At 45.0% G+C, this 21,522-nt stretch overlaps 2 protein-coding genes across 2 annotated transcripts in view; both read right to left on the bottom strand.

The window, feature by feature from the left end:
* The window catches only part of tjap1 (tight junction associated protein 1 (peripheral)), a 105,636-nt gene that overhangs the window by 8,547 nt on the left and 75,567 nt on the right, over positions 1-21,522 (bottom strand). Inside the window, exons 6-9 of the mRNA XM_048596620.1 lie at positions 16,975-17,089; positions 13,522-13,694; positions 10,147-10,213; positions 431-538 (exon numbers count right to left, since the gene is read on the bottom strand). Coding sequence (XP_048452577.1) covers positions 431-538; positions 10,147-10,213; positions 13,522-13,694; positions 16,975-17,089 — 463 coding nt within the window. The remainder of the gene's footprint in view (positions 1-430; positions 539-10,146; positions 10,214-13,521; positions 13,695-16,974; positions 17,090-21,522) is intronic.
* LOC109930964 (dynein axonemal heavy chain 8-like) overlaps positions 1-21,522 on the bottom strand; it is a 2,199,840-nt gene that overhangs the window by 2,148,900 nt on the left and 29,418 nt on the right. The window lies entirely within an intron of this gene.

Raw genomic sequence — 21,522 nt, 5'->3', positions numbered from 1 at the left:
AAGCAGGCCTTTCAGCCCTTTGTTCACTGGCTCCTTACCCCGGGGCAGGGGGGGGCTCCTTACCCCGGGGCAGGGGGGCCACCTTACCCCGGGGCAGGGGGGGGCCATCACCCCGGGCAGAGGGCCTGTTACTCCGGGGCAGGGGGTGGCTCCTTACCCCGGGGCAGGGCGGCTCGTTACCCCGGGGACAGAGCGGCAGCAGTGACTGGCCGCCTCATACCACTGCCCTCCCTGTACATGTACGCTAATTCGATAGAAGGCAGGGAATTCTGGGGCTTGGCCACAGTGAAAGTGAAGGTACAGCATTTGAGTTGAAAGTGACAATATTGTTTTGGTTTTAATCTGGAAAGTCAAGTTTACACCATCACCTCTAAGTTCCCTTTGAAACCGAATACAGAAATGGGGTGTTGCCCCTTTCCTCCAGGCTTACATTTAACTCCTCCAACTTGTTGATGGCAGTTTTTGAATCCAGCAGCTTGTTGGTCAGCTCCACAATCTCCCAGTCAAGGGTCTTCCTCTCCAGCTCAGCCTTTTTCACCTGGAAAAGTGGAACCCTTGTTAGATGAGGAAGGCAGCGCTACAGGTGGAGTTTCTTCAAGCAACGTGCAATGAGATCAGACTGCTAATGAAACGACGACAGCTACACCCCACCAGAACAGCAAAGTTGCTAAGGCACAAATGGCACTGCAATTACAGGAGAACAGAAACAAAAAAGATTTGAGCCGAAAACACTCCCGGAAGAGTGTGGGGAGGAGTGGAGAGCTGATAGCATAAGGCCATAAGAAATAGAGGCAGCCCATTCAGTAGAATCTTGGCTGCTCCAATATTCCTCACGCCCACTTCCCTGTCTTCTCCCCGTAACCCTTAATTCTCCCACTGATTATCTAGCTCTGGATCTAGAGCAAGGATGTAAGCAGGTGTATTGCTTCCACACCACACCTAGAAAGATTGGTTTCAAGTGAAGCTTGAATCGTTTGTGAACAGGACACCCTGACAGTTCCTACAACATACTCCGCCATGCTCCTGGCTCATTCGTTCTTAACGCAATCAGATGAACTAAAACCATGAATGGGATTAACCCTTCCTCAGACAGGGAGCCCACCAGGTAACAGGCATTCTCCTTTTCTACCTACGATCAATGGAGAAGTGGTTTCCTCTACTGGGCAACAGTGGACGTCAGACCTTCACAGAGCTGAACAGCCTGACAGTTGTGGTGTGGTGGGGGGGGTGGGGGGTCATAAACATCTCCAAAATACAGCGGTGGGGAGAGGAGAGATAACATGAGGGGGTAGGGATAGGGGGCACGGAGAGACTGCGAGAAGTGCGAGAGTCGGGTTGGGTATAAAGAGGGGTGTGAGTGGGGAGTTTAGTGAGTGGGAGAGCAGGAAGGTGACTGTGAAGAGGGTGATGAGTGCGAACAGTTGCGGTGGGGGGGGGGGGGGGGGGGGGGGGAGGTGGTGTGTGAGCAGGGAGGTGAGAATGAGTGGTATGAGTTTGAACAGGGAGATGAGTGTGAGCAGTGTGTGTGACCTACATGATTATGAGCGGGGAGTGAGTGTGAGCGGAGGGGCGAGGGCAAGCAGGGGGAGCGAGGGTGAGCATTGGGGTGGGCAGTGGGGGCGAGCCGGGGGGTCGAGGGAAAGTGGCGGGGCAAGGGCAAGCGGGGGCAGCATGGCGATCAGGGGGCGAGGGCAAGCGGTGGGGCAAGGTCAAGTGGGAGAGGGATGGCCAGGGCAAGCCAGCAGGGTAGGGATGGCCAGGGCGAGCGGGAGAGGGATGGCCAGGGCGAGCGGGAGAGGGACGGCGAGGGCAAGCGGGGGATGGATGGCCAAGGCGAGCGGGAGAGGGGCGGCAAGGGCGAGCGGGAGAGGGATTGCCAGGGCGAGCAGGGGTGGGCAGGGGAATGGCATGGGGGAGGGGGAGAGAGCCAGGAGCAAGGGCAAGCGGGGGGATGTGAGGGTGAGTGCAGTGTGGGTGAGGGCAAGTGGAGGGGTGGGCAGGGAGTGAGTGTAAGCAGAGTGAGTATGAGATGGAAGGTGAGCGTGGGCAGGAAGGTGAGCGTGGGCAGGGAGGTGAGCACGAGTGAGGGTGGGGGTTGGGGTGTGTGGGGTGTGAGCTGGGAGAGGAGCACAGGCGGGTTGGTGAGTGTGAGGGGGGTGGTGAGCGTGAGGGACTGGTCCAACGTCAGTTTGTTTGCTAAAACAATACTGGTTTAATACAGGTATCTGAGTCTAACATTAGCAACATGTTTGACATCACTATATGAGACATCCCATTAACGCCATTCCCAGCTCCTCCTCTGTCGTTAATTAGGGCAATCAGTGCAAGGTTCAGACGCAATGTATAATTTCAGGGTGGGCCAACACTAACTTCTCTTCCTGCTTCACCCACAATTATTCTTTGTACTGTTATATATTTATCGCACCCTCATTTAGATACTTTGCTCCTTTTGACACAGTACTCCTGTCAGGAATATATTACTTTAAATAGTTTTGCCTCACCCGCCACATTTCTACATTCCTGAGGAGGTTCCAGAGATTCAAACAGCCCCAGCGTCGCCATTTGCTTGTGAGGGTGAATGGGGAAGTAGCAATCTGCCCAGCTGAGGTGACCAGGCTTAAATTCCCAGCATCGCTCACTGGGCAGATCAGGAACACAAGCCAAATGACTTCTGTCCAAGGCTGAGCCAGCATAAATTGAATGGGATCTGGAGCCTAGCCTTCTGTGGGTCAGGAGCCAGGGTTCAGCAAGACAGTGATACTCAGAATTAGAACCAGCTATATCAATCAAAGATGGAAGGAATTAATTCTGAACACAATCAACAATAGTTGTAATGTAAACATATTCGAGACAGTTGGTATTCTGTGATGTCTGTCATTACTGGAAATAGCCACAAAGCCAGAAAATGGAGGAAAGAAAAACGCAACTGCATAGATCCAGCTTTGCCTGATAGAAGCCTGGTTCACACCAGAGGCAGGAGTGGCAGCATGAGGAGAGAAAGAGAACAGACATGAGTGAGACAGCAATGACAAAGGACCCAATGCCAGTGACTCAGTGGTTGCACGCTCCAGGCTCTTTCACAGCAATCCATCCCAGCAGAGAAAACAGGCAGTGAGGCAGGGGAAGGCAGTGTGGTTACAATCGCACTGTTAACAGCAGTTGTAATTGCAGCTACAATTCAGGGACAGCTTGTGCAATCTCTCAGTATAAATTAACCCCAAGAATCAAGTCAACATCCAGCACAATCTGACCTGCACTCTCTCCAACATCACTGACAACTTCCAGAGGTGTGGCACCTAGAACTGCACACAAACTCCAGGTGAGCTTTACCCACATCTCAACAGCTAGATCATGACTCAAGCGTCTTGTATTCAGCTCGTCTGATATACAAAGGTTATGAAGTTATAAAGGAGTTGGGATAAACGAAGTACTCTTCTGCAGATGATATCTCAAGTATCATGCAGTCTGCTGCTGTCTCAGTGGATTCTAGGAATGAGAGGTTTCTACAAAAAAAACGCCATACATTTCAACAGGATTGTACTACTGAGTACAACTACACACAGCACACAGTAACCAGCAGTAAATCAGTACTGGCTTACTACTCTGCTTCTGATCCAACCCCTTAAGGCACACAGTAGCCCTCTGTAAATCTGTATTGGATTACTGTGTTTCTGATAGACATGCCTTCTCCCTATAATCCTTGATCCCCTCACTAATCAAGCACCTATCTCTGTCTCTATCAACAACTCAGCCCCTACAGCCTTATGCAGTAATGAGCTCCACATGTCAACCATCCTCTGGCTGAAAAAAAGTCCTCATCATCTCAGGACATTGAGTAAATTTGGGGAAAGAGACAGATTTTTTAAGTAGTAATGGGTTGAAGGGTGATAGAAAGCGGACAGGAAAGTGGAGTTAAGGCTGAGATGAGATTAGCTATGATTGTATTAAATGGTGGATTTGAATGCATTCCCCCAGAATGTTAGCCTGGATCTGACACTGCCACTACATCATCTGTCTAGTGAGGTTATGGATTTCAATAAGACAGACATTGGCTGGAAAATGCGTGACAGAAATCTAATGGTGAGAAGTGTGAAGACATTTGTTTTGGATATAGGAACGAGGAAAGGCAACAGAAAAATATGGAGTATAATTCTAAAGGAGTGCAGAAATAGAAAGAATGGGTGCAGAGGATTTTTTTAGATAATAAAATTTGGGTCAAGAGAAGGAAAATCCAATGGGGTTTTGAGCAAAGAACAACGAGGGAAAGAGTGGAGGGCAACTTCAGTGCAACCAGTCCACGCTGACCATGTTCCCAAACTAAACTAGTCCCATTTACCTGCTCCTGGCCCAAATCCCTCTAATTCATGAACTTATCCAAACGTCTTTTAAATGTTGTAACTGTACCCACATCCACCGCTTCCTCTGGTAGTTTATTCCACACACAAACCACTCTCTGTGGGGGTAAAAATTGTTCCTCATAATTTGTTTGGACCCTGAAGACATGTGCACAGTTCTCAATGAGTACATTCATTGGTCCTCCCAATGGAAAAGGGCAACACAGGTAGACATCAGGAAGGAGGACTACAAAATACTGCAAGAAATTTACATAGCAAGAGAGGCGAACGGGTGGGTTTAGCAGCCTTAAAAGGCTGTGACGTGAGATTGATCCACTGATGGAGGCAAAGGAGGAGATATCAGGGGCCTGGCAGTCATTTTCAGATTCTTCCTAACCACATGTTAGTACCAGAGCACTGTTAAGGTTGTCTCATTATTTAAGAAAAGGGAACAATGGAGAAAGCAAGAAATTACAGGCCAGTCAGTCTAGTAGAAAGCATTTTGAAGGATACAATATACCTACACTTAGAAAGACTCAGATTAATCAGGCCTAGTCAGGATGGATTTGCTAAGCAAAGTTTGTGTTTGGCAAGTTTGATGAAGGTTTTTAAGGAGGTAACCAGGGATGTTGATAAAGGTTTGATGTAAAACCATTTGATGAGGTCTTGATTGACTTCAGCAATACTTTTGATAGGGTCCCTTCTGGTAGAATGGTTATGAAACTAAGAACCCATGGGATCCAAGACAAAGTGCTATGTTGTACCCCAAGATTAGCTGAAAGACAGGAAGCAGAGGGTGACAGTAGAGAGATGTTTCTGTGACTCTACATCTGTTACCACTGGCGCTCTTCAGCACTTGGTGCTGGACCCTTGCTGTTTGTGGTGTACATTAATGAACTGGGTCTGCATGTATTCAGTGGAGGTAGTATATTAGCATGGTTAGAGAACTGGCTCGTGGGCAGGAAACAGTGAATGGGGATAGGGAATTCTTTTTCAGGTTGACAACCTATGATCAGTCAGGTTTCACAGGGATCAGTGCTGGGAAACATCTGTCTACAATGAATATTAATGACTTAGAGGAAAGTCAATGTACTGTAGCTAAATTTGCAGGTGACAAAAAAATCGCTGATAAGGCAAGTTGCAAGACAGATCCAAACAGTTTACAGAGAAATTGATAAGCTAACTAAGTGGGCTAAAAAAGAAGGCAAATGGAGTATACTGTGGGAAATTCTGAAGTTGTTCATTTTGGAAAGGAAGATAAAAGAACAGAATATTATTTAATTGGAGAAATACTGCAGAATGCTGCAACACAAAAAGACTTCAGGATACTTGTGCACTAAACACAGAAAGCTAGCACACAGGTACAGCAGGTAATCAGGAAGGCTAATGGCCTTGTTTCAAGAGGGTTAGAGTCTAAGAGTAGGTAAGTTTTACTCCAACTGTAGAAGGTGCTAGTGAGGCCACTTCTGGAATATAAAGAGTAGTTCTGGTCCCTTATTTAAGAAAAGATATCATTTCACTGGAGGCAATTCAGAAAAGGTTCACCAGAATGATCCAGTCAAGGGATTGGTTTATGAGCAAAAGTTGAACCGGTTGGAGCTTTACTTACTGGAGTTTAGAAGAATGAGAGGTGACCTCATTGAAACATACAGGATTCTTAAGGGGCCTGACAGGGTAGATGCTGAGAGGACGTTTCCCCTCATGGGAGATTCTCGGACCATAGGGCATAGTCTCAGAATTAAAGGGTACCAAATTTAAGACTAAGAAGAGGGATTTCATTTCTGAGGGTTGAATGTCTAGGTGGAACTCCTTGCCACAGAGAGCTGTGAGGGTATAGTCATTGAGTATATTTAATGTTGAGACACATAGATTTTTGATCAGTAGGGGAACCAAGGGTTATGGGGAAAGGGCAGGAAAGTAGACATGAGGAGTCGGCCAAGTTTCTATAGAATGGCAGAGCAGGCTCGAGGGGCCAAACAGCCTACTCCTGTTGCAGATAGCAGGAATTGCCAATGCTGGAGTCGGAGATAACAAGGTGTGGAGCTGGAGGAACACAGCAGGCCAGAATTCTGAAGAAGGGTCCAGACTTGAAATGTCAGCTTTCCAGACTTGAAATGTCAGCTTTCCTGCTCTTCTGATGCTGCCTGGCCTGCTGTGTTGCTCCAGCTCCACACCTTATTATAGCCTACTCCTGTTCCTCTTTCCAATGGCCTTATGGTAGGGCTATGATTAAGCACCTCACAGAAGGTGTGCTGGGGTGATAAGTAATGAGGATAACCATAAACCGCAGGTGGATATCAACAGATTCAGGCAGAGCAGTGCCAAATAGCACACAACCTGAAAATTGTGAGAAGTAATGCACTGGGGTCAGTTAACAAGTCAAGGAATTACATGATGAATGGTCAGACCTGAGATAATACCAATGATCAGAGGGACCTTGTTGTGCATATCCACAGATCCCTGAAGCTAGCAGGGCAGTTAGGTAAAGTGGCAAAGAAGGCATTTTGAATACTTGCTCTCCTATGTTAACGCATAGAATACAAGAATAATCAGTCGTGCTGGAATTATATAAAAAGCTGTTAAGACCATAACTGGAGTACTGCGTGCCATTTGGATCACCTAATTATAGGAAAAGTTGTGACTGGCCTATAGAGGGAGCTGAGGAGATTTACCAGGATGTTGCTTGGTCTGGTGAGTCTGAGTTATGAGGAAAGATTGGATATAAGACTGGGGTTATTTTCGTTGGGGCAGTAAAAGTTGATCAGGGATCTGATAGTGGAGTATAAGGTAATGACCATGTCTTTTTATTTCTGTAGGTTTTAAAATGGTGAGCTAAAATATCTGTTTAAAATGAGTGTTTAAAAGGTTTGATGTATGTTTCAGAAAGCAAGTCACCTGACACCAATGGCCAGCGTCACTTACAGCTGTTTGAACAGATTGTAATTGAAGTGGCTACTGATCAACAAGAGCAAAGAGGACGAGTACAAATGCAACTGGGTAGCAACAAGAAGTTGATTGGTCTATCATCTCGTGACCAGGTGTCAATAGCAAAGATGTTCTGCCTACCAACAGCCATGTGATTGGTTGTTGGATAACTGAGAGGCTTGGAGCTAGAAACAGGCTGCAGGGAAAGGATTTATCTCCACCAGCTCATCTCACAATTCTCTACATTCAAAGCTCTCACTAAATCTGAAGAAAACCAGTTCATCATCCTTTCAGTAATTGCTGTAAGCTGAGACTTTTCAGGTCAGAGGTATTTACATGTCAACGGTCCACTCTCTGCCTTTTGCAAACTACTAGAAGCATTTGGAAAAGGAAAGCTAATTCAGCAGAATCTACGACTACTGAACTGTCTTTCAGCTTTTCCCATCTTTCTGCTGTCTGTCTGGGTGCGTGTATATGGGAGGAGTTCATAAGGGGATTAGTGTTTTAATTTGTTATTTAATATACTGACAGTTTATAACTGTTTACTTGGAGTTAGAGTCTAATTACTTGTAATAAATAGTAATTCTTATTGAATGTAGAAACCTGATCCATGCTTTCTATCAATCAGCATCTGCGAATCAGATAAATTGGGGAATTTTGTGTACTTACTTTGGTGATGACTCTGGGATAGCAGGGCTTGGTTTCCTGCGTGCTACCTCAGTGAGCCATGACAATAAACTATGAGGGCCAGAGAAATGGTGGAAAGGAAAGCACTTTTCCATTAGCACAGTGGTCAATAACCAGGGGTATAGATTGAAGTGAAGATGTAGAAAACTGAGAGGAGAGGTGAAGGGTAAACTTTCCACTCAGAGGGTTGTGGGGGTTTGCGACTTATTCCCTGAAAGGGTGATTTGAGTCAGAAACTTTCCAAACAATCAAGCAGTACTTAGGCAGTCGCTTGTATTGCCATAACCTACAGGACTATGGGCCAAAAGCTAGAAAATATGTAGTTAGATCTTTGTTGACCAGTGCAGACATGAGAGATCAAATGGCCTTCCTTGTTCTGTAAATGTTTAAGAGAATGATGGTGTTTCCTGCCATATCATCCCAATGAGTCAGCAAGGAACAGGATCATTGATACTGGCTGCACTACCAAGCCAGAGAAAATATGGAGAATCTTTACAAATCACTGCTTCAGCCTTACCTGCAGTATTCCAGCCAAATCTAGATAACATTGTGTTATTGTCGTTAGAAATAAGGCCCAGGTAAAGTTCTGGGGACCTGGGTTCAAATGTCACCATGGCAGATTGTGAAATTTGAGTTCAATAAACAAATCTGGAATTAAGAGTCGAACTATGACCATGAAATTATTGTCAAAAAAACCTAATGTCACGATTGTCCCTTAGGGAAGGAAATCTGCCATCCTCACCTGGTCTGGCCTACTTGCAACTCCAGACCCTCAACAATGTGGCTGACTCTTAACTGCCCTCTGGGGCAGTGTCCGGAGCAAACGGAAGGTTGGGGAAGCACTACTGTGGATTCACTTTGGAGTACGTGAACTAGAAAACCGCACAGTCTGTCAACTAGGGATGGGCAAGAAATGCTGGCCTAACCAGCAACACCAACATCCCATCAATGAATGAGAAAACAAAGAATCTGGACATTACCCTTTTGGAAGAAGGGAAAAGGCATTTGAGAGGATACAGAAAAAATTCCAGAGGTGAGGGACTTCAGTTAAAGGACTGACTGGAGAAAATCAGGTAGTTCCCTTTGGAGAGGAAATCTGATAGAGATGTCCCGAGTGGATAAGGAGAACCTGCTCCCACTGGGGAGGAGGTAGGGTCAAGAACCAGCGGTATAAATCAAAACATATTGGTACAAGGGCCAGCAGTGGCATGAGGAATATGTACGGTTACAATCTAGAATGCACCGCCTGAAAGGAGGCAGATTTAACTGTGACTTTGAAAGTGAACTGACAAGGCACATAAAGAGAGACAAAAAATTGCATAGAGTTGCGGGGAGAAGGCACAGAACATGGAATAGTATGTTGCTAGGAAACTTCAGTAAATGAGTTACAGAAAAATGAAGGATATGCTAAAAGACTGGGATGAGATCGGTAAAATGGGAAGAGATACACTGAGCATAATACTAGCACAGAATAGTTAGACCAAATTTCCTGCTTCTGTGCTACACGTTCAATATAACTTCTCAAATTGGACATGTATTTGAAGGGGACTAGTTTTCCAAGTCATTGGAAAGGTGGGGATGACAAAGTGGACAAATCTGTCAAAGAGCCAGTACATTTGATGGGCCGAGTGGCCTCCTTCCATGCAGTAAAATTCTATTCTGTGGTATTTTAGGATGTCCTGCTGCTGTGAAAGGCACAGTTATAAAAGCAAGTCTCTTTTTATTCTTTAACCTGGTATCAGAGTATCATTAACACAGTTGGAGATCTGGGACATTACACATTCAATCTATTAAACAACGGAAAACCTGCACTCAACAACAAACTCAAAAAAATTCTCTGATACATTGTTCACATCAACTTTTTTAACATTACCTCACACTAAGAATTTTTTCTGGGCAATGTAACAGTGTAAACGTAAGTACCAGTTAAATGGAAAACACTTTTAAGATATCAGACTGGCATTACATCACAAAACAATACCAATTAATTTACATGATAAAGACTGTCTGAATAACAATAGTGAATTATAACAGTATTATACAATGCATTACATTCCAAGTTACAATACTATAGTGTGCTTACTGATGTTGATGGAGCCTTTCTGGCACTCAAACACTGTTGGTGCTGTGCAATCGCTGTTATGAAAATCAAAGACTGGTATCCCTACAGATAGTGAACTGCATTGACATAGTTACTCACCAGGGCATGCAACTTGTCCTCCAGCTCCTGGTTAGTTCGTTGTGATGCAGTGTAACTATTCTGCAATCTACGTGGGCAGAAGAAAGAATTCACATCAAATTTTACAGTGGATCACTGACGAACAGATCCCATGCCTAGAATCTGGCATCCTGGAGATCAGGGCGATGAAGAGCTTGGAATTCCCACCAGTTAACAAGCAGCTGAGTGGCTGGAGCAAGTGGATGGTTGGGAAAGCACTGCAGTGGATTGATCTTTGAATATGTGAACTAGAAAACCACAGTGTGTCGGAAAAAAGATTCGGGAGTTCAGTGCTCAAGTGTTAAGCAGTTCTGGGATACACAAACTGAAGGCTTTGGCCAAGAGCTGCAGGGAGAGGCATGATGAACAGCTTTGTAGGACAGCCAGAGGGAATAACTGGGAATCACTATCTTTAAGTGTTCTGCAGTGAAGATAAAGGAGGATATCAGATGGACAATTCAGGGAAATATACCACTGACAGACAGAAATACTCCAGAATTGAAACTGACTGGATAGCTCTCACAAGGATCAGCATGCAAATTTCTAAATATCCTTTCACAAGACATAGTGATCGCAGGCTGGGCCAGCATAACTTGTCCATCCCTAATTGCCCTGGGAAAGGTGTGGCGAGCTGCCTTCTTGAACCATATGCTGTAGATAAACCCACAATGTTGCTGGGAAGGAAATGCTAGGATTTTGACACAGTGGCGGTGAAGGGACAGCAATATATTTCCAAGTCAGGATAGCGAGTGGCTTGGAGGGGAACTTGCATGTGTTGGCGTTCCCATGTATCTGCTGCCCCTAGTCCTTCAAGATGGAAGTGGTCACGGGTTTGGAAAGTGTTGTCTAAACAGTGTTGGGGAGTTTCTGCAGCGCACTTTATAAATGGTACACACTGATGCTAATGCGCATCGAAGGTAGAGGGACTGGATGTTTGTGGCTGGTTTATTCCGGATGGTGTCAAGCTTCCTGAGTGTTGTTGTAGCTGCACCCATTCAGGAAATGGGAGTACTCCATCACACACCCAGAGATGGTGGACAGGCTTTGGGGAGTCAGGAGGGGAACCACTGACCGAGGATCCATAATCCCTGATCTGCTCCCATAGCCACTGTATTTATAGAGCTGGTACAAGTTCAGTTTCTGGTCAATAGTAACCCACAGAATGTTGACTGTGGGGGATTTGGTGACGGTAATGTCACTGAATATCAAGGGGTGACGGTTAGATTGTATTTTGTTGGAGGTAGTCATCGCTTGCCATTTGCAAGGTACGTTAGGCTGACAAGTAGCAAGTAAAGCTAGATACTGCCCAGGTCTCGCTGCATTTGGATATGCACTGTTTCAGTACCTCAGGAGTCATGCATGGTGGTGGATATTGTGCAATCATCCAAGAACATCCCCACTTCTGACCTTATGATAGAGGGAAGGCCATTTATGAAACATCTGAAGATGGCTGGGCCTAGGATACTATCCTGACAAACTCCTGTCGTGACGTCCTGGAGCTGAGATACCTGAGCTCTAACAACCACAACCATCTTCCTATGTACCAGGTATGGTCCCAGTTAGGGAACATGAATTTGGAGCACCGGGGAATCCACTAAAAGCAAGGTTTCCACCCACCCTTATCGTGTTCAGAGGAATGATTTAATTTGGACATAGCGTTGTCAGAAGGGGTGGCCAGGAAACAGACTGGGGCTCGCTAAATTGGGAGAAAAGCTTGACTAATTTGGCATTTTGATCAAAACAGGCGAAATACTGATAACTCTGGAAATCAGAGATAAAAGCAGAAAATTCTGGTAAACAGAGTGGTTAAGAAGGTGTTTAGCACGCTTGCCTTCATTGCTCAGAACTTTGAGTGTAGGAGTTGTGATGTCATATTGAGGCTGTACAGGATGTTGGTGAGGTCACTTCTGAAATACTGTGTCCAGTTCAGGTCACTCTGCTATAGGAAAGATATTATTAAATTGGAGAGGGTTCAGAAAAGATTTACCAGGATGTTGCCGGGAATAGAGGTCTTTAGTTATAAGGAGAGGCTGGGACATTTTTCACTGGAGCATAGGAGATTGAGGGGTGAGAGGTTTATAAACTCACAAGGGGCACAGATAAGGTGAATAGCAAAGGTCTTTTCCTTAGGATCAGGAAGTTCAAAACTCCGGGGCATATTTTTAAAGTGAGAGGATAAAGATTTTAAAGGGACCTGACGGGCAACTTTTTCACACGAAGGATGGCTTATATGTGGAATGAACTATCAGAAGAAGTGTTAGATGCAGGTACAGTTACAATATTTAAAAGACATTTGGGCAGGTACATGGACAGGAAAGTTTAAGAGTGATATGGGGTAAACACAGGCAAATGGGACTAGTTTAGTTTGGGAACATGGTCGGCATGGATGAGTTGGACCGAAGGGTCTGTTTATGTGCTGTATGACTCTATGACACCAACCAGCAGAAGTCTTTCCCAAGATTCAGACTGACACCAGTTTTGCTGGGGTCCTTGATTCCACACTGTGAAATGTAGCCTCAGTCTCAAAGGCAATCACTTTCACCGTACCTCTGGAATCCAATTCTCTGCCCATGTTTGAATTAGGGCTATAATCAAGATTAGGAGCTGAGGGAACGGCCCTGGCAGAGCCCAAACTGAATGTGTGAAGCAAGTTATTGCTGAACAAGTGTTGCTTTATGCTGCTGCTAATAACTCCTTCCATTTGCTTCAGATTAATGTTTATCGAGCTGGAGGAGTTCATAGAACTATGAAGCAGTCAGCCTGAAATGACAGACTTTTCCAGTATTTTGGTTCTGTTTAATTCTCTAATGTGGGGATTAGTACTAGAGCCTTTTTCTGAGATGGCTGCACTCACTGATGAATGAGTGAACTCAAATGGAAGGAGGAAAATATTAAAATCTTCCACAAAAATCTTAGCAAATAATATAGCAGAAAAATAAACTAATTATGTTTTCCATCTGAAACAGTACATCTGAGGACGAAGTCCCATCAAGATTGCAGGTGGGTGTTGTTATACAGGATGACAAAAATATACTGCAAAACACATTGAGTGAAGCTGCAGCAAACATTCCTTTAATTACCAACAAATTGGATCGTCTGTATAACCAGCCTGATCTTGTTAAAGTAACTCCACCAAAAAAATCTAACCACCTTTTATTACTCTCAACTCTGCAATAATCATGCACACCCCTTAATCTAATATTAAGCAAACAACACATTGCTCAAAAGCAGAAGTTTGAACAATAGATAATCACACTGAAATAGCTTAATAATGTGTTTCATTCTAGATACGTACAGAGCAATGAGTGAAAGGTTTTACAAAGACATTGTGGAGCACCACCAGATGAAGCTGCTGACCTGCGGAATTTGTCCTTCAGTTTGTCCATTTCTTCTCTGGCATAGCTCAGCTCTGCTTCAAGGTACTGGCGGCTGGATTCAAAATCTCTTTCCATAACCTCCAACTTGTTTGTGCTGAGAGTCAGCTTTTCACGCAGATCCTGATTCTGCTGCTGCAATTGTCTATTTTTAAACAAAGATTACACAGCATTTAAAGGGACTTATTTGAAAATATTCATGGCATCCACAAGAAGCATTGCTTCTCAGGATACAGCAGAACACTGTTCATTTGAGAGGAGAGCGAGCGGGCAGTTTAATGGATAAGGAAGCTAGGACAACCTGAAATATGATGCAGGTTCAAAGTCAATTAGTCAGAGGGAAGATTGGGATTTTTGGAAGAAGGAAATGGGATGAGAGAAACAGAAGGACAGAAGCAATTTCAATACATGACCAAGGCCCACGTGAACTGCAAGTTGCGCTTATACACACTGAAGCAAACCAAATTCACTACTACTTTATAATTACCGCATTGATCACTGGAGATCATGTGGGATAGAAATCATTATTCAAATTCCATATAATCACAGAATCATACAGCACAGAAAAAGATCCCTCGTTCCAACTAGTCCATGCTATGTTCCCAAACTAAACTAGACCAAAATGCCTGTTCTGAGGAAGGGTCACCAGACCCTAAATGTTAACTGTGTTTTTTCCTTCACAGATGCTGCCAGACCCCCTGAGCTTTCCCAGCAACTTTGTTTTTGTTCCAAACTGCCTGTATTTGGTCCATATCCCTCCAAACGTTTCGTATTCATGTACTTATCCAAATGTCTTCTAGACATTGTAACTGTACCTGCATCCTCCATTTCCTCTGGCAGTTCATTCCGTACACGACACACCTTGTGTAAAGAAGTTGCCCCGCATGTCCTTTTTAAATCTTTCTCTTCTCACTTTAAAAATATTCCCCCTAGTTTTGAACTCCCCTACCTTAGGGAAAACACCTTTGCTATTCACCTTATTTAATGCCCCTCATGATTTTATTAATGTCTATAAAGTCACCCCTCAACCTCCTACACTCCAATAAAAAAAAGTCCCAGCCTATTTTTTTAACTCAAACTTTCCATTCCTGGCAATATCCTGGTAAATCTTTTCTGAACCCTCTCCAGTTTAATAATATCATTCTTACAGGAGGGCGACCAAAACTGTACAGAGTACTCCAAAACTGGCCTCATCAACTTCTTGTACAACCTCAATATGACGCCCCAACTCCCATACACAAAGGTCCGAGCAATGAAGGCAAGCATGCTAAACACCTTCTTAGCCACATTGTCTACCTCTGACGCAACTTCCAAAGAATTATGTACCTGAACGCCTAGGTCTCTCTGTTCTACGACACTTCCCAGGGCACTACCATTAACTATATAAATCCTACCCTTCTTTGTATTACCAAAATGCAATACCTTGCATTTATTCACATTAAACTCCATCTGTCACTCCTCAGCCCATCGACCCAACATCAAGATCTCTTTGTAATCTTAGATGGCCTTCTTCACTGTCCACTGTACCACCAATTCTGGTTTCGTTCACAAACTTACTAAGCATGCCTCCTATATTCTCATCCAAATCATTTATATAAATGACAAACAAAAGTGGACCCCGTTCCGATCCCTGTGGAACACTGCTGGTCACAGGCATCCAGCCTAAAAAATCAACCCTCCACCACTACCCTGTGTCTCCTACTGTATCCAATTGGCAAGTTCACTCTGGCTCCCATGTAATCTAACATTACTGATTAGTTTACGATTGGAACGTTAGCAAAGAAATATGAAAAAATACAAACCATGAGGCACATTTATTGTTAGGGTAAATAAATAACAATCTAAACACAGTAAAATATTTAAAGCTCAACAATGTAATCCAACAGCAGTTAAAACAATGTGTACAATGTTTTCTTCGCCTGGATGAGTTTCAGATTCACAAAAAATCAGATTTCTAGCCAGAGCAAAAAACAAAACAGATAGAATTGAAAACAGAAATTATGGCTAAGCTTTGACAGAACCTTGAAGAGACCACACTTAGACAGTGAAACATTGTAATTTCGAGATTGTTGGAAAACTATTCAGGAACTACAGGTGCTGCAAAAAAGCATCTGCCAAGATGGTAAAGGACCTGAGAGACATAATCTTCAGATTGAAGAGTTTCAGGTTCTTTCTCAACTAAAGTAAGGTTTGGGCGGGGGGGTGCGGTGGTGGGGGTTGTGGGTTGTGACTTTTAGGTCTTTATTGATCGTAGTTGTCTTTTCCCTAAGATGGGGAATTTCAAGATTAGAGGGCACAATTTTAGGGTGAGAGGAGACATTTAAAAAAAGACGAGGGGCATTTTTTTTAACACAGAGGGTAATTCCCATGTGGAATGAACTTCCCAACGAAGTGGTAGATATGGGTACAATTACAATGTTCAGAAGATATTGGGATGGATATGGGCCAGGAGCAGGCTGGTGGTACCAGTTTAGTTTGGGATTATGTTCAGCATGGACTGATTGGATCGAAGGGTCTGTTTCTGTGCTGCGTGACTCTATGAATGTTACAGCCAGCCCCAGCTGCTCTGGCTCCCCGCAGGATTCCACATTACATTCTGCAAAAGATTCAGCCCAACAACAAAAAGCTCAGATTCTGAGAGGATTCACCCATCCTTGTTTCACAGATGATTGCACCATGGGGGTATTTTTCCTGTCTCTATAATGCCACCTCTGCAAAGCCAAATGTCTCATCTCGTCTATATATGAATGTGTGTATGTGTGTTTAAAGGGATTTAGTTTAAGTTGGTGTAGTAGTAGTTAATTGTTTATTTTGCCACTTGTTAACAACAAAGTTTTCTCATAATAAGTTATTTAGTGTGTATATTGAGGAAATCTAGTGGATCTGTTTTGACTTAGACAACAGTGAAACAATTTAATTATCTTGGTGGTTCATTTGAATACTGACATTGTTGGGAAGTCTCATTGAGCAGTGAGGTGTCATGGCCAGTGCAGTCCTCCTGCCTGAGTTGCAATAACCCTCACATTTAATTGTTATTTTTATCAGGCAACTCAAGGCATGTCATATTCATAAATGACTCAGAGATAGCAAGAACTGCGGATGCTGGAGTCAGAGACAACACCGGGTGTGTCAGGTCAGGGAGGTGGGGACAGAGTGAGGTCGGGGGTGGAGAGATTTAAAAACTGGTCAATTCCATGTTTAGGCCAATAGGCTGTAGGCTCCCGAGGCAGAATATGAGCTGTTGTTCCTAGCACCAAACCATTGTCTCTCAGACCAATCATAACCTCATCACCTCCCACCCACAGCCTCCAACTTCATCGTTCCACAACCCCGCACCGCCCATTTCCATCTCCTTCCCAAAATCCACAAACCTGACTGCCCCAGCCAATTCATTGTCTCTGCCTGCTCCTGACCCACTGAACTCATCTCCGCTTACCTTGACTATCTTTTCGCCCCGGTCCAGGAGCTCCCCACCTTCATCCGGGACACCATCCACGTCCTCGACCTCCTCCAAGACTTCCAATTCCCTGGCCCCCAACTCCTCATCCTCACTATGGACATCCAATCCCTGTACACTTGTAATCCCCATGCAGATGGCCTTAAACGCGCTCCCCTTCTTCCTCTCCCACAGGCCTGACAAGTCCCCCTCCAGTGACACCCTCATCGGCTCAACAGAACTTGTCCTTACCCTGAGATAGTAGGAACTGCAGATGCTGGAGAATCCGAGACAACAAGGCGCAGGGCTGGATGAACACAGCAGGCCAAGCAGCATCATAGGAGCAGAGAGGCTGACGTTTCGGGCCTAGACCCTTCATCAGAAAAGGGGGAGGGGAAGGGGGTTTTGAAATAAATAGGGAGAGAGTGGGAGGCGGATAGAAGAGGGATAGAGGAGAGGATAGGTGGAGAGGAAACAAACAGGTCGAAGAGGCGGGGATGGGGCCAGGAAAGGTGAGTGTAGGTAGGGAGTTAGGAAGGGGATAGGTCAGTCCAGGGAGGACGGACAGGTCAAGGGGGCGGGATGGGGAAAACCCCCTTCCCCTCCCCCTTTTCTGATGAAGGGTCTAGGCCCGAAACGTCAGCCTCTCTGCTCCTATGATGCTGCTTGGCCTGCTGTGTTCATCCAGCCCTGCACCTTGTTGTCCTTACCCTGAACAGCTTCTCCTTTAACTCCTCCCACTTCCTACAGACTAAGAGGGTGGCCATGGGCACCAGCATGGGCCCAAGTTATGCCTGCCTCTTCATAGATGTCGAACAGTCCCTTTTCCGCTGTTACACTAGTACTGCTCCCACGAGGAGCTTGAACAGTTCATCAACTTTACCAACACCTTTGACCCAAACCTCAAATTCACCTGGACCATCTTCCATCTCCATTTCTGGTGGCTGCCTCAAAACCGACATCTATTTCAAGTCCACCAACTCCCACAGCTACGTGGACTACCCCTCCTCTCACCCACTTTCCTGCAAGAATGCGATCCTCTACTCCCAATTCCTCCATCTCCACTGCGTCGGCTCCCAAGATGGGGCGTTCCACTCCCGAACATCCCGGATGTCCTCTTATTTCATGGACAATAACGTCCCGTCTCTGGTGATCAAATATGCCCTTAACTGCATCTCTTGCGTTTCCTGCACTTCTGCCCTCACAGCCCCTCTCCCCCAACAAAAACAAAGACATAATCCCCCTTGTCCTCATGTATCACCCCACCAACTTCCGCATCCAACATATCATTCTCCGCCACCTACAATCCGACCCCACAACCAAAGAGATATTTCCCTACCCACCTCTATCTGCCTTTCATAGGGACCATGCTCTCCACCACTCCCTCATCCGCTCCACACTCCCCAATAGCCCCACCACACCCGGCACCTTTCCCTGCATCCACAAGAGATGCTACACCTGCCCCTACACCTACCCCCCTCACCTCCATCCAAGGCCCAAAACAAACCTTTCATATCAGACAGGGGTTCACCTGCACATCCGTCAACATGGTCTACTGTATCCGCTGCTCCCGATGTGGCCTCCTCTACATCGGTGAGACCAAGCATAGACTTGGAGATCGTTTCATACAGCATCTGCGCTCTGTACACAATGAACGACAACACCTTCCAGTCGCCAACCATTTTAACTCCCCCTCCCACTGCCTGGGTGACATATCCATTCTGGGCCTCCTCCAGTGCCACGATGTCACCATACGCAAATTGGAGGAGCAACACCTCTGCCTCGGGAGCCTAAAGGCTGATGGCCTAAACTTGGAATTCAACAGTTTTAAAATCTCCCCATCCCTGACCTCATCACTCAACCCTCCACCCTCCTATTCATCCCCGCCACCATGACCTGACACAACCTGTCCATTTTCTCGCCCACCTGTCCGCCCCACCCACCTCACTGATCAATCTCCACCGCTCCCTACCTGCACTCACCTATCACCATCCCACCTACCTTCCCCAGCCCCACCCCCATCTCTCTATTTATTTCCCAGCTCCCTTCCCCCTCCCCACTTCTGAAGAAGGGTCCCGACCCAAAATGTCAACTTTCCTGCTCCTCTGATGCTGCCTGGCCTGCTGTGTTCCTCCAGCTCAACACTGTGTTGTCTCATATTCATAAATGTTTACATATAAACTCTATTCAGCAAGTGCACTGTATTTTCAAAACGAATAGGAAAATTCATGCAAAGATGGACACTACACTCCCCAAAATGACTGCTTGAAAGTGAGGTTTGTGGTTTCTGTACACACAAGGTTTAACTTGCATCTGAACGTGCTTCTGGCAAGTTATTAAAATACAATATCCAATGGTGGAGGACATTCCATTCAAAACTGCTCAAGGAATTTACATCAATTTAATTGGCATTCCAGTCTTATTCTTTCCCTTCCTAAAGACTGACATGAACAAGTGTGCATAGCCACCATTCATCCTGCCAACTGTAGCAGTGGCTTCCACCTTTGAATAATTTGCAACGGGCAGAAGTATCAACCATGTGGTTACGGAATCAAAACGAAAATCCCAGAACTGCCTCCCTCACAGCCCTGTGATGTCCCTATGTCACATGGAATTTCTTGATTCTTTTATGAGATGTGGATGTCACAAACAAGGCCAATATGTCTTCTCCAGGGCAACTGGGGATTGGCAATAAATGCTGGGGCTGTCAGTGAGGCCAATGCCCTGCAAACAAATAAAAATATCTCAAGGATCGGTCAGGGTCAAGCCAGTCTGGAGACACAAAAGGAAAGGTGCCCAACCCACCCAGTGAACCTCGGTGGCAAGAGGGACAAATTGTCTTCACGCCCGAGGATTAGTCTCGACAGAAACTCAGCCAAAACTCAGTCCACAACCCAGAAATATGCAACGCCCATTTTAATCTTCAGAGAATTACAAAATAAGCCATTTGGGTGACAAAGTGGTCTCCTAAATTCCTAACTTCAACAGTTGACTTCCTTCTTGCTGTTTTGATCACCTAAATTCATGCACTGACTCAAGATTTATGCCCACGTACAGTTTAGAAAGCAAGTGTTGCTGATTGGATTTAAATTTCAGGATGTTGTGTAAATAAACATTTATCCTTTATTCTGATTTAAACTTGGCAGACAGCTTGTATTCTCTCTATTATTAAAAGTTACAACACTGGAAGGGCTTAAAATACTCCCTTTAAATATACATTTTGTTGCAACCAAGAGGCCAGGGTAAAGGGGATCATTCATCCCATCACCACCTCCCTCTAACTTTAAACCTATGAAGGTTGCACATCACAGGATCTTAGGAGTCTGCCCCAGATAGGTGTGTATACATATTCAAAATAGTTTCCAAAATTATTAATCTCTAAGACAAAGTGGAGGGCAATGGAAAGAGGGATCAGCTAGATATAGTTGAATGATAAATGTCACAATGTGGTTGCAGATGAGCTCCAATGGATGAGAGAGAACAACTGGGGTCAGATCACAGTAACATAGCTTGACAGCATATCCTCTGACACAAACAGCTTGAAGCAGCAGCAGCACATGTAATTGAGGATAATGAGATTGCATTGGGAGGTGGAATGTAGGTCAGCCATAATGTTATTGAATGTCCAAATATCCCACTCTTTATGATGTCACAAGATTTGAATTTTCTAATGGATGCCAAACGAATAAAATCAGATCATTTTTCCTTCTGTTTGTGATAAAGGCAACCTTAGAAATAATGCGCGTATTGATTACAAGTGGCTAATTCAGAGAAATCCAAAGTGCCAGATGGACTTTAAGAAAGTAGACCTTATATAGTCAATGTCCTATTCAAAAGGCAAAACAGTTTTAATAATTCACACTTTCTCTTCTATTTCAGGTACCTTATACCTAGCCTTCATTCATAAATTAGCAGGGATTGGCTGAGTGGAATCAACTGCTGGTCCTGGACTCATCTGCACCACAACCGTCAGTTGTCAGGCACAGGCTGGTGACTTGCACTAAAACCTTTCCTGCTTGGTCTGAAACTCCATGAAATATTTGTAAATCAGGAGCATAATGGTCATATCACTAGACAAGTAATCTAGAGACCCAGGGAAATGGTGTGGGGACACAAGTACAAATCCCACTGAGGCAGCTACTGAAACTACATTTCGATTGAAAGAAAGATGCTAAAGGTGAGCATGACATTTATAATTGGTCACTGTAAAAGCCCATCTATTCTAAGAAAGGGAATCTGCCATCCTTACCCAATCTAGGGGAAGGCAGCAGTAGCCAGGTACATGGCACCGTGGCTGGCTCTGCTGTACAGAAGGGCGGGAAAAAGTGGAAGGGCTATAGTCATAGGGGGTTCGATTGTAAGGGGAGTAGATAGGCGGTTCTGCGGTCGAAAACAAGACTCCCGAATGGTATCAGAGATAGTCGGAACTGCAGATGCTGGAGAATCTGAGATAACAAGGGTGTAGAGCTGGATGAACACAGCAGGCCAAGCAGCATCAGAGGAGCAGGAAGGCTGACGTTTCGGGCCTAGACCCTGCTTCAGAAATGG

Source organism: Rhincodon typus, chromosome 5, assembly GCF_021869965.1.
Source record: "Rhincodon typus isolate 14 chromosome 5, sRhiTyp1.1, whole genome shotgun sequence".
Lineage (NCBI taxonomy): Eukaryota > Metazoa > Chordata > Chondrichthyes > Orectolobiformes > Rhincodontidae > Rhincodon > Rhincodon typus.
The sequence above is the reverse complement of the archived record's forward strand: the minus strand, read 5'-3'. Positions and strand labels throughout refer to the sequence as shown.